Source organism: Balaenoptera acutorostrata, chromosome 11, assembly GCF_949987535.1.
Source record: "Balaenoptera acutorostrata chromosome 11, mBalAcu1.1, whole genome shotgun sequence".
NCBI classification, from domain to species: Eukaryota; Metazoa; Chordata; class Mammalia; order Artiodactyla; family Balaenopteridae; genus Balaenoptera; species Balaenoptera acutorostrata.
In genome coordinates this window covers 66,428,174-66,440,911 of record NC_080074.1, presented here as the reverse complement: position 1 = coordinate 66,440,911, position 12,738 = coordinate 66,428,174, and the positions used below count along the sequence as shown (strand labels likewise).

At 36.0% G+C, this 12,738-nt stretch overlaps 1 protein-coding gene across 1 annotated transcript; it reads right to left on the bottom strand.

The window, feature by feature from the left end:
* Window positions 1-10,903: 10,903 nt before the first annotated feature.
* On the bottom strand, window positions 10,904-11,861 carry LOC103003304 (olfactory receptor 8S1-like). Its single transcript, XM_028165809.2, is given in 2 exon segments — window positions 10,904-10,985; window positions 10,987-11,861. Coding segments are annotated over 2 exon segments (957 nt in total).
* Window positions 11,862-12,738: the final 877 nt, after the last annotated feature.

Sequence of the window (12,738 nt, the reverse complement as noted above, 5' to 3'; positions counted from 1 at the left end):
TTGAGTTCTTGCTTTCAATTCTTTTGGGTATACACTCAGAGGTGCATATTGCTGGACCACATGATAATTCTGTGTTTAATTTTTTTGAGGAACCATCATACTGTTTTCCACAGTATCTACACCATTTTAGATTCCCACCAGCAACATATAGGATTCCAATCTCTCCACATCCTAGTTAACACTTCTTATTTTCTGGGTTTTGTTGTTGTTGTTTTGTTGTTATAACAGCTATCCTAATGGATGTGAGGTGTTTTCTCACTGTGGTTTAGATTTTTATTTCCCATTGATTGATTTTTGACTACTGTTAGATTAATTTGGCATTCCCAAAATGCACTCTTCATTATAGTGTGTTATCTTTTTTTATGCACATACTTCAACATTTTTAAGTTTTTATTTTGAAATATATATACTTTTTTTAATTTTTATTTTTTATTGAAGTATAGTTGATTTACAATGTTTCAGGTGTACAGCAAAGTGATTCAGTTATACGTATGTATATGTGTGTATATATATATATAGATATATGTTCTTATTTAGATTCTTTTCCATTATAGATTATTACAAAATATTGAATATAGTTCCCTGTGCTATACAGTAGGTCCTTGTTTGTCATCTATTTTATTCATAGTAGTGTGTATCTGTTCATCCCAAATTCCAAATTTATCCCCCCCTCCTCTTTCCCCTTTGGTAACCATAAGTTTGCTTTCTATGTCTGTGAGTCTATTTCTATTTTGTAAGTAAGTTCATTTTCATTTTCTTAGATTCCACATATAAGTGATATCACATGATATTTGTCTTTCTCTGTCTGATTTACTTCACTTAGTATGATAATCTCTAGATCTATCCATGTTGTTGAAAATGACATTATTTCATTATTTTTTGTGGTTGGGTAATATTCCATTGTATATATATATATCACATCTTCTGTATTCATTCATCTGTCAGTGGACATTTAGGCTGCTTTCATGTCTTGGCTATTGCAAATAGTGCTGCTATGAACATTGGGGTGCATGTATCTTTTCAAATTAGAGTTTGCTCCAGATATATGCCCAGGAGTGGGATTGCCAGATCATATGGTAACTCTAGATTTCGTTTCTTAAGGAAACTTCATACTGTGCTCCAAAGTGGCTGCACAAATTTATATCTCAATAGATACACTACTTACATCTCAACAGATGCATGAAAAGCTTTTAAGAAAAATCAAATCCATTCATGATAAAAACTCTCCAGAAAGTGGGCATAGAGGGAACATACCTCAACATAATAAAGGCCATATATGACAAACACACAGATAACATCATACTCAACAGTGAAAAACTGAAAGCATTCCCTCTAAGATCAGGAACAAGACAAGGATGCTCACTGTCACTACTTTCATTCAACATAGTTTTAGAAGTCCTAGCCACAGCAATCAGAGAAAAAAAGCAAATAAAAGAAATCCAAATTGGAAAGGAAGAAGTAAAACTGTCACTGTTTGCAGATGGTGTGATACTATACATAAAACATGCTAAAGGCAATACCAGAAAACTACTAGAATTCATCAATGAATTCGGTAAAGTTGCAGGATATAAAATTAATCTACAGAAATCTGTTGCATTTCTATATACTAACAACAAAATAAACAATCCCATTTACCATCACACCATAAAAATGAAATATCTAGGAATAAATCTGTCTAAGGAGGCAAAAGACCTGTACTCCAAAACTTGTAAGATGATGATGAAAGAAATTGAAGATGACACAGACAGATGGAAAGATGGATTGGAAGAATCAATATTGTTTAAATGACCATACTACCCAAGGCAATCTACAGATTCAATGCTATTGCTATCAAATTACCCATGGCATTTTCACAGAACAAAAACAAAACAAAAAAACTAAATTTGTATGGAAACATGAAAGACCCCAAATAGCCAAAACCATCTTGAGAAAGAAGAATGGAGCTGGAGGAATCATGCTCCCTGACTTCAGACTATATTACAAAGCTACAGTAATCAAAAAAGTAAGGTACTGGCGCACACACACAAAAAAAAAACAGAAATATAGATAAATGGAACAGGATAGAAAGCCCAGAAATAAACCCACACACTTATGGTCAATTAATCTACAACAAAGGAGGTAAGAATATACAATAGGAAAAACACAGTCTAAATCTTAAATAAGTGGTGCTGGGAAAACTGGATATGTAAAAGAATGAAATTAGAACATTTTCTAACACCATATACAAATATAAACTCAAAATGGATTAAAGGCATAAATGTAAGACTGGATACTATCAAATTCCTAGAGGAAAACATAAGTAGGACACTCTTGGACATAAATTGCAGCAAAAATTTTTTGAATCCATCTCTTAGAATAATGGAAATAAAAACAAAAATAAACAAACTTGACCTAATTAAGCTTAAAAGCTTTTGCACAGCAAAGGAAACCATAAACAAAACAAAAAGACAACCTATGCAATAGGAGAAAATATTTGCAAATGATGCAACCGACCAGAGATTCATTTCCAAAATAAACAGCTCATACAGCTCAATATCAAGAAACAAACAATCAAACAACCCAATCAAAAAAAAAAAAAAAGGAAGAAGATCTAAATAGATATTTCTCCGAAGAAGACATACAGTTGACCAAGAGGCACATGAAAAGATGCTCAATATTGCTAATTATTGGAGAAATGCAAATTAAAACTATGAGGTACCACCTGACAACAATCAGAATGGTCAATCATAAAGTCTACAAATAATAAACACTGGAGAGGGTGTGGAGAAAAGGGAATCCTCCTACACTATTGGTGGGAATGTAATATGTTATCTTTTTAATAAATTGCTTGGCTATATTTGCTGTGTTTTGTTTGCAATTTTTCCATCCATGTTCATGATACTTAGTAAACTGCTATTTTCTTTTCTTTTAATGTTCTTGTCAGATTTTAGTTTTAGGGTCATTACTGGCCTCATAAAACAGGTTGAGAACTGTTCCCACTATCTCTATTCTCTAAATAAATTTGTGTGTATAATTGGTAAGATTTCTTTGCCAGTGAAGCCATGTAGGCCTGGAGTTTCCTTTACAGAAAATTTCATAATGACATATTTAATTCATTTAACATATGGCAGCAATCAAATCTTATATTTCTTCTTATGCTATAATTGTTAGATTGAGTTTCTCAAGGAATCTGTCTATTTAATATATTTTCAAAAGTATTTGGTAAATTTGTGCATAATATCTTGTCAATATCTTTTTGATGTCTGTAGGATTTGTAGTAATGTCTTCCTTTCACTTCAGATACCACTAATTTCTGTTTTCTTTCTTTCTTTTTTTTTTCTTCCTTCCTTCCTTCTTTGTCAGCACTGTGAGGAGTTTATCATTTATACTAATTTTTTAAAAATATCAAATCTGGCTTTGCTTATTTTCTGTTGTACATCTGCTTTATACTTTGTGTTTACTGCTCTTGATTATTTTCCTCTTTCCACTTTTTTGGCATATAATTTATTGGTTTTTTCCCAATATTCTTTAGGTGCAAGCTTGGAAAACTGAATTTCAATCTTTCTCCTTCTCTAATAGATGAATTTAATGATTTTGTGTCCCTCTTAGCATTGCCAACTCACAGGTTTTGTTATATTATTTTCATTTTCTTTTAAATCAAAGTATTTTCTAATTTCCTTTGCAATGTCTCTTTTAACCCATGTACATTGAGAAATGTATTGAAGGCTTTTCTATTTATCTTTCTGACATTGATTTCTAGTTCAATATCCTTTTGCCAGAAAAAAATATTTTATTTCAAAACTTTAAAATGTTGTCTATTTCAGTAAATTTGTTTTATTTAACTTTATTTATTCAAATTCTGTTTATTTCTATTTCTATTTCTTTTGTCATACTCTTAGTTGATATTTTGTTCTTCTCCATCTCAGTTACCCTTTTGCATTTGGCTCTTTCTGGCTTTTGATTGAAAACACTGCAGAAAATTTTACAAACCATTCAGAAACAAGAGACAGACAAGGCCACTTGTCTCTATTTCGAGTGCTTTGAGTGGGACGAGGAGCAGAAGAGGGGAAAATCCTCTGGTCCACTGCACCTTCCCCAAAGCACAGGTCAAGCCTATGCTGGGGAAAAGGGAACAGGTACAATGTGCGTTGAGTCTGAGATTAAAATATTTGTGTGCACAGACTTTTAATAATTGAAAGTAACTGGGAAGTTGTGAAATAATTCCGAGGGATCATTAAGGGATGGAAAAGGAATATTGGATAAAGCAAGGGGGAAAACAGAGATTAGAAAAAAATTAAGTTTTGAGTTAAGACTTGCTTGACAATATAGTTATATATATACATATCTCCCACCCACTCCATCCATACACACACACCAAGCTTGTTTTAAAAACATTTGGTGACTACTTTTTTATTTTATATAATTCTGCATCTTTTATTTTTAATCATATGTATGCATTATTTTGTAAGTTAAAATAAAGTGCAACTTTCATGGAAAAAACTCATTATTATTATTTCTTGAGATTGAGTCTAGTGTCTAGGCAAAAGTCAAATAAATTCTTATATGTAATGAAGTACTATCAAAGGTCAAATTTATTGCTGCTAATGCTGCTGTTTTCTTATTACTTTATGTGCCTTTATGAAGAGAGGTGTAAGAAAATCACATTGAAATCACTAACGGTAGCTGGCCTCCTCTGCTCATGACCCTAACTGTAAGATAAATTGGAGGTTTATAATTATTTTGGAGTGAAGCCTGTCCTCACTTTATAATAACTGTGGGTACCTTCACAGAAAGGAGGGCAGTAATTGCCACTCATAGGTGTAGCTGCCAAACTGTAGAGATGTCAAACAGGAGAGAAAGTGGTTGAGACTCAGTGTAGACCCTTGGGCCAACCTAGAAAAGCATTACTAGGATGTATGTATATCCTAGAATAGGCTGGATCTCTAGAAAAGTAAGCAAGAGGAATGCTTGAAAGTGTTTCATGCCAGGAAATAAATGAATGGGCATCCTGGCTGTAGCAGCAGCTAGAATAGAGGACTCTGCCCAGTACTATACTTTCTGGACCTCGTTCCTAGACAGCATAGTAAGCAAGTTTGGGAATTTATCCTTTAGGACAGTGAGAGTTTGACTCAGAGCTCTTACCTTCTGTTGGAGACACCCACTGCAGCTACTCTCTGTTCCCCAGGAAGAAATCTCCACCCACTATTTTTTCTCTGATCAAATTCAGAGACTTGTTTAAAATAGGAACAGAACATTCAGTCCTTCCTATTCCTCTTTTGTACAGACATTTAGATGAACTTTTTGACTTTTATCCTGAGACACTGTCCTCAGTCTCCATATTCCAAATTTCTCCTTCATGGCCAGATTCTGTTCATGTCTCTCAACTCTGTTTCTCGTAAGTCTTCAGGTCTGGATTACAACAATGCTGTATTTCCTAGAATACTGAATGTTTATCCATGATTTCCAGCTTTGGCTTTACACCCTAAAATCTGACCTTGGTCACCCATAGAACTTATTTTGGTGGTTTAGTCAGTTTCCTGGTCCTGTCCATTCCCAGCAAGTCCAAAGTTCAACCAAGGGGAAGTTCTGATTCCTTAGTTAGTAACCTTTTAGCCATAATCCCAGACTCAAAATCCTTCCCATACCTCAAACACGCATTACCTGTATTTCTTGCCATTAAGAAAATCTGCTCTCCAACTTGGCTCTGGGATTTTTATTTAGATTCATCTACTAGGAAGAAAGATGAGCTAGAGAATGTGGTTTCTAAGTCTTATATCATGGTAGAATTTATAAAATCCTACGGATGATGAAATGTTTTACTCAATTCCACACTAATAAAGTTAAATAGCCATAGAACAGTTCCTTTTTCAAGAAGTCTCAAATATGCTTTCGTTTTCCCTGCCTCTAATATCACATCTTAGCCACACATAGTATTGTTTTGATTTAACCAGTCTGCAGAGTAGCTATGTTTACCCAGCTGTTGGTTTGATTCCATGCTCTTGGCAGGCCAGTTGATATCAAGGGCATTGGTTTTTATACTATATAGTTACAACCTGAAGTTGGATTTAGTTGTCAAGAACTTTAGCAACATTGACTTTTTTAGGACAACTGGGGATCTCTTCTGTGAGATCTTTGGAATATCTGGGTGATGCAATGACTTGTAATCATTAATTCTAAGCTCTTCTGAATCTAGTGGGAGATGAAAGTAGGCAGAGTGGCCAAAGGGGTATTTCCCTGGCACCCTAAGCAGGAAAAGAAAAGTTTTCAATTTGCACTCTAAGGGTTGTGTCTTCTCTGAGGAATTTCTCAGGCAAAATCGCCTCCAGTTAAATTTGGTGTATAAAAGTGATTTGTTGATCAAAGTGAAAAGAAAAAAATAAGTTAAGCACAGTATTTACCTAAACTGTCTATTCAAATCTACTTGCTTTGATGGATCCAATTAGATTCCCACACAGGGCCCTGTTACAATTTGTGTGCTCCAAGATTTGGGTGTATTTAGGAAAGCATTTGTTTAATAAGTTTATTATAGTCTTACGTAGGAAAAAACTGTTTTATAGATGAAAATATCCACTTATCTATTACAACGAACTGTAAGTTTCAGTCAAACTAGACTGTTCTGGCATAATATTTTTTCCCCACTGTCACTTATTAATTAAATAAGTAAGCAATGGTAATGTAATGAACGACTGGATGTTTGGAATAATCAAGTCCACTTTTCTAAATATTTTCTTTCTTTTTTAACTACATGGCATTGTAAAGTATTTTATTTTTAATTTATTTTTCTGATTATAATATTAATTTATTCATGTATCTTAGAATTTATACATGCATGTATGTGTATATAAAAGGATTCTATGAAAGTTTAATATGATTATTTGCCCCATATAAAAATTATATAAATACATCTTTAATTTTATATATATATATACACACACACATATATGTGTGTGAGTGTGTCTAAGTATCGAGAACATGATTCAAAGTGTTATGGTAGCTTTGGTATAATAATATATGATGAATGATATTTATTGTACCTTCCTTGCCAGTTATTTCCTAAAATAAAAGATTAACTAATTGGGATTCACTAAAATTAAAATTAAGAATTTCTATTAAGAGAATGACAACATTAGGAAAGTGAAAATAAACCAACAACTGAGAGAAGATAAATATAGTTCATATAGGTGGTAAGAAGATATATGTAGGATATAAAAAGATCTCCTTCAAATAAATAATAAAATGTCAAATAGCCAATTTATAATTAGGCAAAAGAGTTAAACTGTCCTTTCACAAAAGAGGATTTCAAAATAGCCAGTAAGCAAATTAGTATATGCTCAACATTATTAAGGAAATGCAATTTAAATCACTATGAGACAATGCTATACACACACCATAATCAGTCATTTACACACTTAAAAATTATTTATTCTTATTTATTTTTATTTAACTATAATTGATTACACCGTATTATATTAGTTTCATGTGTACTACATAGTGATTTGACATTTGTATACATTGTGAAATGATCACTACAATAAGTCTAGTTGCCATCTGTCTCCATACAAAGTTAGTAGACTGTGTTTCCCATGCTGTACATTACATATCCATGACATTTGTTTTATAACTGAAGTTTGTACCTCTTGATTCCCTTCACCCATTTCATGCCTCTCAAACCCCCTCTCCTCTGGCAACCACCAATTTGTTTTCTGTATCTATGAGTCTGACATTTGTTTTGTTTTGTTTGTCTTGTTTTTGTTTTTGTTTTTTTTTTAATTTATTTATTTAATTAATTTATTTATTTATTTTTGGCTGTGCTGGGTCTTCGGTTCGTGCGAGGGCTTTCTCTAGTTGCGGCAAGTGGGGGCCACTCTTCATCGCGGTGCGGGGACCGCTCTTCATCGCGGTGCGCGGGCCTTTCACTATCGCGGCCCCTCCCGTTGCGGGGCACAGGCTCCAGACGCGCAGGCTCAGCAGCTGTGGCTCACGGGCCCAGCCGCTCCGTGGCATGTGGGATCTTCCCAGACCAGGGCTCGAACCCGTGTCTCCTGCATTAGCAGGCAGATTCTCAACCACTGCGCCACCAGGGAAGCCCTCTTGTTTTTTTTTTTAGATTACACTTATAAGTGAAATCATGTGGAACTCTCATGCATTGTTGGTGGAATGTGAATTGGTGTAACCGCTATGGAAAACAGTATGGAGATTCCTCAAAAATTAATACTAGAACTACCATATGATCCAGCAATTCCACTTCTGAGTATCTAGCCAAAGAAAATGAAAACACTACTTTGAAAAGATATTTGCACCCCTATGTTCATTGCAGCACTATTTACAATAACCAAGGTATGGAAACAACCTAAATGTCCATCAATGGTTGAATGGATAAAGAAGATGTGGTATAGGGTTACTTGAGGGATTGGATTAAGAAGCCAGAGTAGAAAGATCCTGAGCTCACTTTCTCCCATGGACATATCAAAACTGCAACTACATATAGAACAACCCGAGAACTATCTCTGAGAACAACCTGAAGACTAGCAGAACAGGCTTTCTGAAACTAAGGATGTAAAGTAAAGGTCACATCAAGATGGGTAAGAGGGGCAGAGATGCAGTCTAGTCACAACCTACATCCCCAGTGCAGTGACCCACAAGCAGGAGGGATATTACCACTGTGGTGAGGAGTGTCCCTCCTGAGGAGTGAGGGGTTCAAGCCCCATGTCAGGCTCCCCAGCCTGGGGGACTTGCACTAGGAAAATGTGCCCCCATAGTGTCTGGCTTTGAAAACCAGCAGAGCTCCAGAGCCAGAGGGCTGTGGGAAATGGAGACTCCACTATTGAAGGGCTCACACACAAACTCACTTGCTCCAAGTCCCAGTGCAGAGGCAGCAGCTTCAAAAGAGCCTGGGTCATAAGCAGCAATTCATTGACTAAAACAAAAGTTAGCAATTCACTAGCATTAACATGGAAAAATTCTTATGATATAATAATATTCAGTAGATAAATCTGGATACACTATTGTGCGTATTGTATGATTGCTACTGGGCATAAAAATGCAAAATATTATAAAAGATGTTGATTTGAACTTTTCCTGCCATGCTAAAATTGATAATAGAGTTCACAGAGAGAGTGGCATATATTTTAAAGAATATTGACAACAGTTGGGGCCAGACCCTTTTTTCCTGGACTTACTTATGAGGTGTCAGTACAGATTTGCCATCATCAGCTACCACATCACACCCATTTCCCAATCTATGTAAAAAATCTTGGGAGAGAAGAGAAGAATGAGGGAGGCTACAATGTCTTAATTCTGTGGGAAAGTGCAGTTTTACTTGGCCACACAATTCTTCCTCGTATGTTCCTCCCCTACCTAGGTCAGAGATGACTGAAAGTAGAGTAGAATGAAAACTCTTTCCTCTCCTTGTAGACTTTTGAAAAAATATATTTTTCATTGGAAAATTAAGCATGCTAGTATTAGAGGATCAAATTATTATGTTTTAAATACAGTGAAAATTAAATGAAATGCAACTTCAAATAATTTAATCTATACATTCTGATTCCACTGGCAGTAGAGTAATTTATCACTATACAGAAAGGAATATGTGGTAGATGCTATGACTGACAAGCTCCTAGACCAAAAAATATAATCATATGTGAGTAAAACAGCTTAAAGGTAACGAAGTTTCTAAAAACATATTTAATATGTTGTGTAACATTGTCTACTTGCTGATAAGCACTTTTTAGAATATAGTCTATAGGAGAAAATACAACTGGTTAATAATTTTTGAAATTATTTTTGCAAAGGAGAAATACATAAAATGATATTAGAGACAATGAAATGTATCTATACAAAATTTGCATTATGACTTAAAGAATGTATTGTGTTAGAAATTCATTATTAGAAAAGAGGACATTTAATGTTTCCTTTTGAGTAACTTGTTATTGATAAAGTAAGCAGCTAGTGAGATGCTGGGAAAGTTCTGCAGAGAGTAGAGAACAGAACTGGATGAAAAGGAACTGGGTGAACAAAGGGTAGGTAGAGATCATCTACACTGTTCAGTTTTTAAATTCTGCCCAGAACCCACACTGTTTTCCCATGTTAAAAAAAGTGATTGTTGACCCCTCTTATCCTATTCTGGTCTCATTTCTGAGCTTTATTGTGGAGTTCTGAGGAGAAAACCTGACTTTCACCTGTAGGACAGGCAGGTGCTGGTTCAGGGACCATCTTGAAACAAACCACAGCTTAGGTCACCAGCAGTTCTACATTGTACCAGTGGGTCTGTTTTCCTTGTTGCATCTTCCTAAGAGAGTCCTCCTCTTTAGGGATGTGTGCCCAGGTAGAGTCTGGAAAGGAGAATGATCAGGACTCCTGTGCAGCTTGAGATGTGGAATTCTGCATGGGCCAATGCTGGCAAGAAATAGCAGGGTCCTTGGAAGGTTTTATGTGAGCCTGTCCTCTGTCCTAATATGGGAACTCATTGTCTACAGAACCTTTACCTCCTTCTTTTTGCCTGTCTCCAAGGGCCCACTCCAGCTGATGTTCATTTTTCTCCTATTTCCTGATCCAAAAATCTATGACTCTTTTTACCCAATATCTGAATACTCTCTTAATAGTGAAATTACAGCTTTCAGTGCCTTTCCCTAAATTCAATGGAAAGTAATGATTCAAAACAAGTATTTTACCTATTAAGCAGAACTAAGTGATTATTTGGGGAGTACTGAGAATGACGAATCAATACTTTCAAGACCACATTTTCTGGATTAAGTTAGTTGTTTAACCCATTGTTTTCCCTCTATTTGGCCTAAGCTAACACCTCTCTAATATCTCTGTGTTCATTTCTTTGCACAGTTAATTTACCTTGTAGTATCTGACGTTGTGTAGAGCTAGGAGGTTTTTCTTAATGTGAACTCTCACAATATCATATTATCCTGATTCTTCATTTTCCTCTGGCTTTATTTTTTCGTCTGGAACATGGCAAGTACTTTCCCAGTGTTCTTCTCACAGCTGCCTTCACCTCCTTTTTCTAGGCTGTAGACAAGAGGATTCACCATGGGAGTGACCACACCATACTGCACAGAGAAGATCAACTCCAGAGGGGATCCTGAAGTTGGCATGAGGTAGCAGAGAAACCCTGAGCCAAAGAAGAAACTCACTGCAGTGAGGTGGGTGGAGCAGGTGGAGAAGACCTTGCTTCTGCCTGCGGTGGAGCTGATGCTCAGGATGGTGGAGACAACACAAGCATAGGAGGAGACTGTTGGGAGGAGGGTCCCAAACCCATGCATCAGGCTGGAGCAAAGCAGGACTATGAGGTTGGTGGAGACATCAGAGCAGGACAGAGACAAGAGAGAGGGCACCTCACAGCTATAGCAGCTAATGGTATGATTCTCACAGAAGTGCAAGTTGGCAGCTAGAAGGGTGTTAATAAATGTGCTTAAAGCACCCAAACCCCATGAGCCCCACACAAGCTGCACACACAGCTGTTTCTTCATCATCTGTGCATAGAATAGAAAGTGGCAGATGGTGGCATAGCGGTCATAGACCATCACTGAGAGCAGACAGGCTTCAGTCCCTACAGTAATAAACACAAAGAAGCCTTGAACCAGGCAGCCCTTTACTGAGATGGTTTTTGTCTCAGACAGGAGGTCCTTCAGCATCTTGGGCACAATGACTGAGGATAAACAAAGATCCAGGAAAAAGAGATGACTCAGGAAGAAATACATGGGCGTGTGGAGGTGAGAATCAGCCCTGATCACCAGCACCATCATAAAGTTCCCCATTATGGTCAGGAAGTGAATCTCTAGGAACAACACAAAGAGCACAGCCTGGATGTGGAGGTCAGCAGACAGCCCAAGGAGAAAGAATGTAGTGATGGTGCTGTGGTTCCCCGAAGCCATTCACAAAGGCTGTTTCCTAAAAGTTACATAAAAAATCATCTCAGTGAAGTTTCCTTTATCCTCCAAATAGTTTTCGCATTGCATTGATTCTCTTTTATTATACCATTAATCAGCAAATAAATGTTTATCTTCTACAGTAGGCCATATTTTATGTCAGTCACTTTAAACGTAATGAGGACCTAAGCATGGTCTCACTCATTTTAAAGGTTGCACTTCAGTGAGACACAAATATGAATGCAGGTAATTAGAAACTATTATGATTAGTGCAATGGGAAGTCTAGAGTTGATTTTTGGAAGAGCTACTAATGAATTAATGTTGAGGTCTTTGAGAAAAGATTTAAAGGAAGAGTAAAGTTTCTCTAGAGAGACATGCAGATTGAGAGAACAGTGCAATCAAAGGTAAAGATAGGAAATGGGATAGCTCTTTTCAGCTGGACCCTATAGTATGAATAAGCAGCATAGCATAGTCACCTACAGGTAAGAATCAGTCTAGGTTCAAATCTCAGCTCCACCACTAATTACTTGTGAGACCTTGTACAAATGACTTAATTGTTCTGTATCTCAGTTTTCTAGCTTGTAAAATGTGATAATAATTGTACCCATCTCATAGGGTTTTTGTAAGAATAAAATATATAATATATAAAGTATTTAGAAAAATGCCTACATAAAACTCATTATTATGATGATTATTTTCATCATTATTATTACTTTAGGCTACAATTGTAGGCAGAAGTCAGGTAATTAATAAATCCTCTTGCAGGGTGATGCACTAGCAGGAATTCAAGTTTTTGCTGTGACAATTACTGTACTTGTTTTGTAAAGGACGTATAAGAAAATCATGTAGAGATCACCAAGGTAGCTGAAGACTGGCATTTTG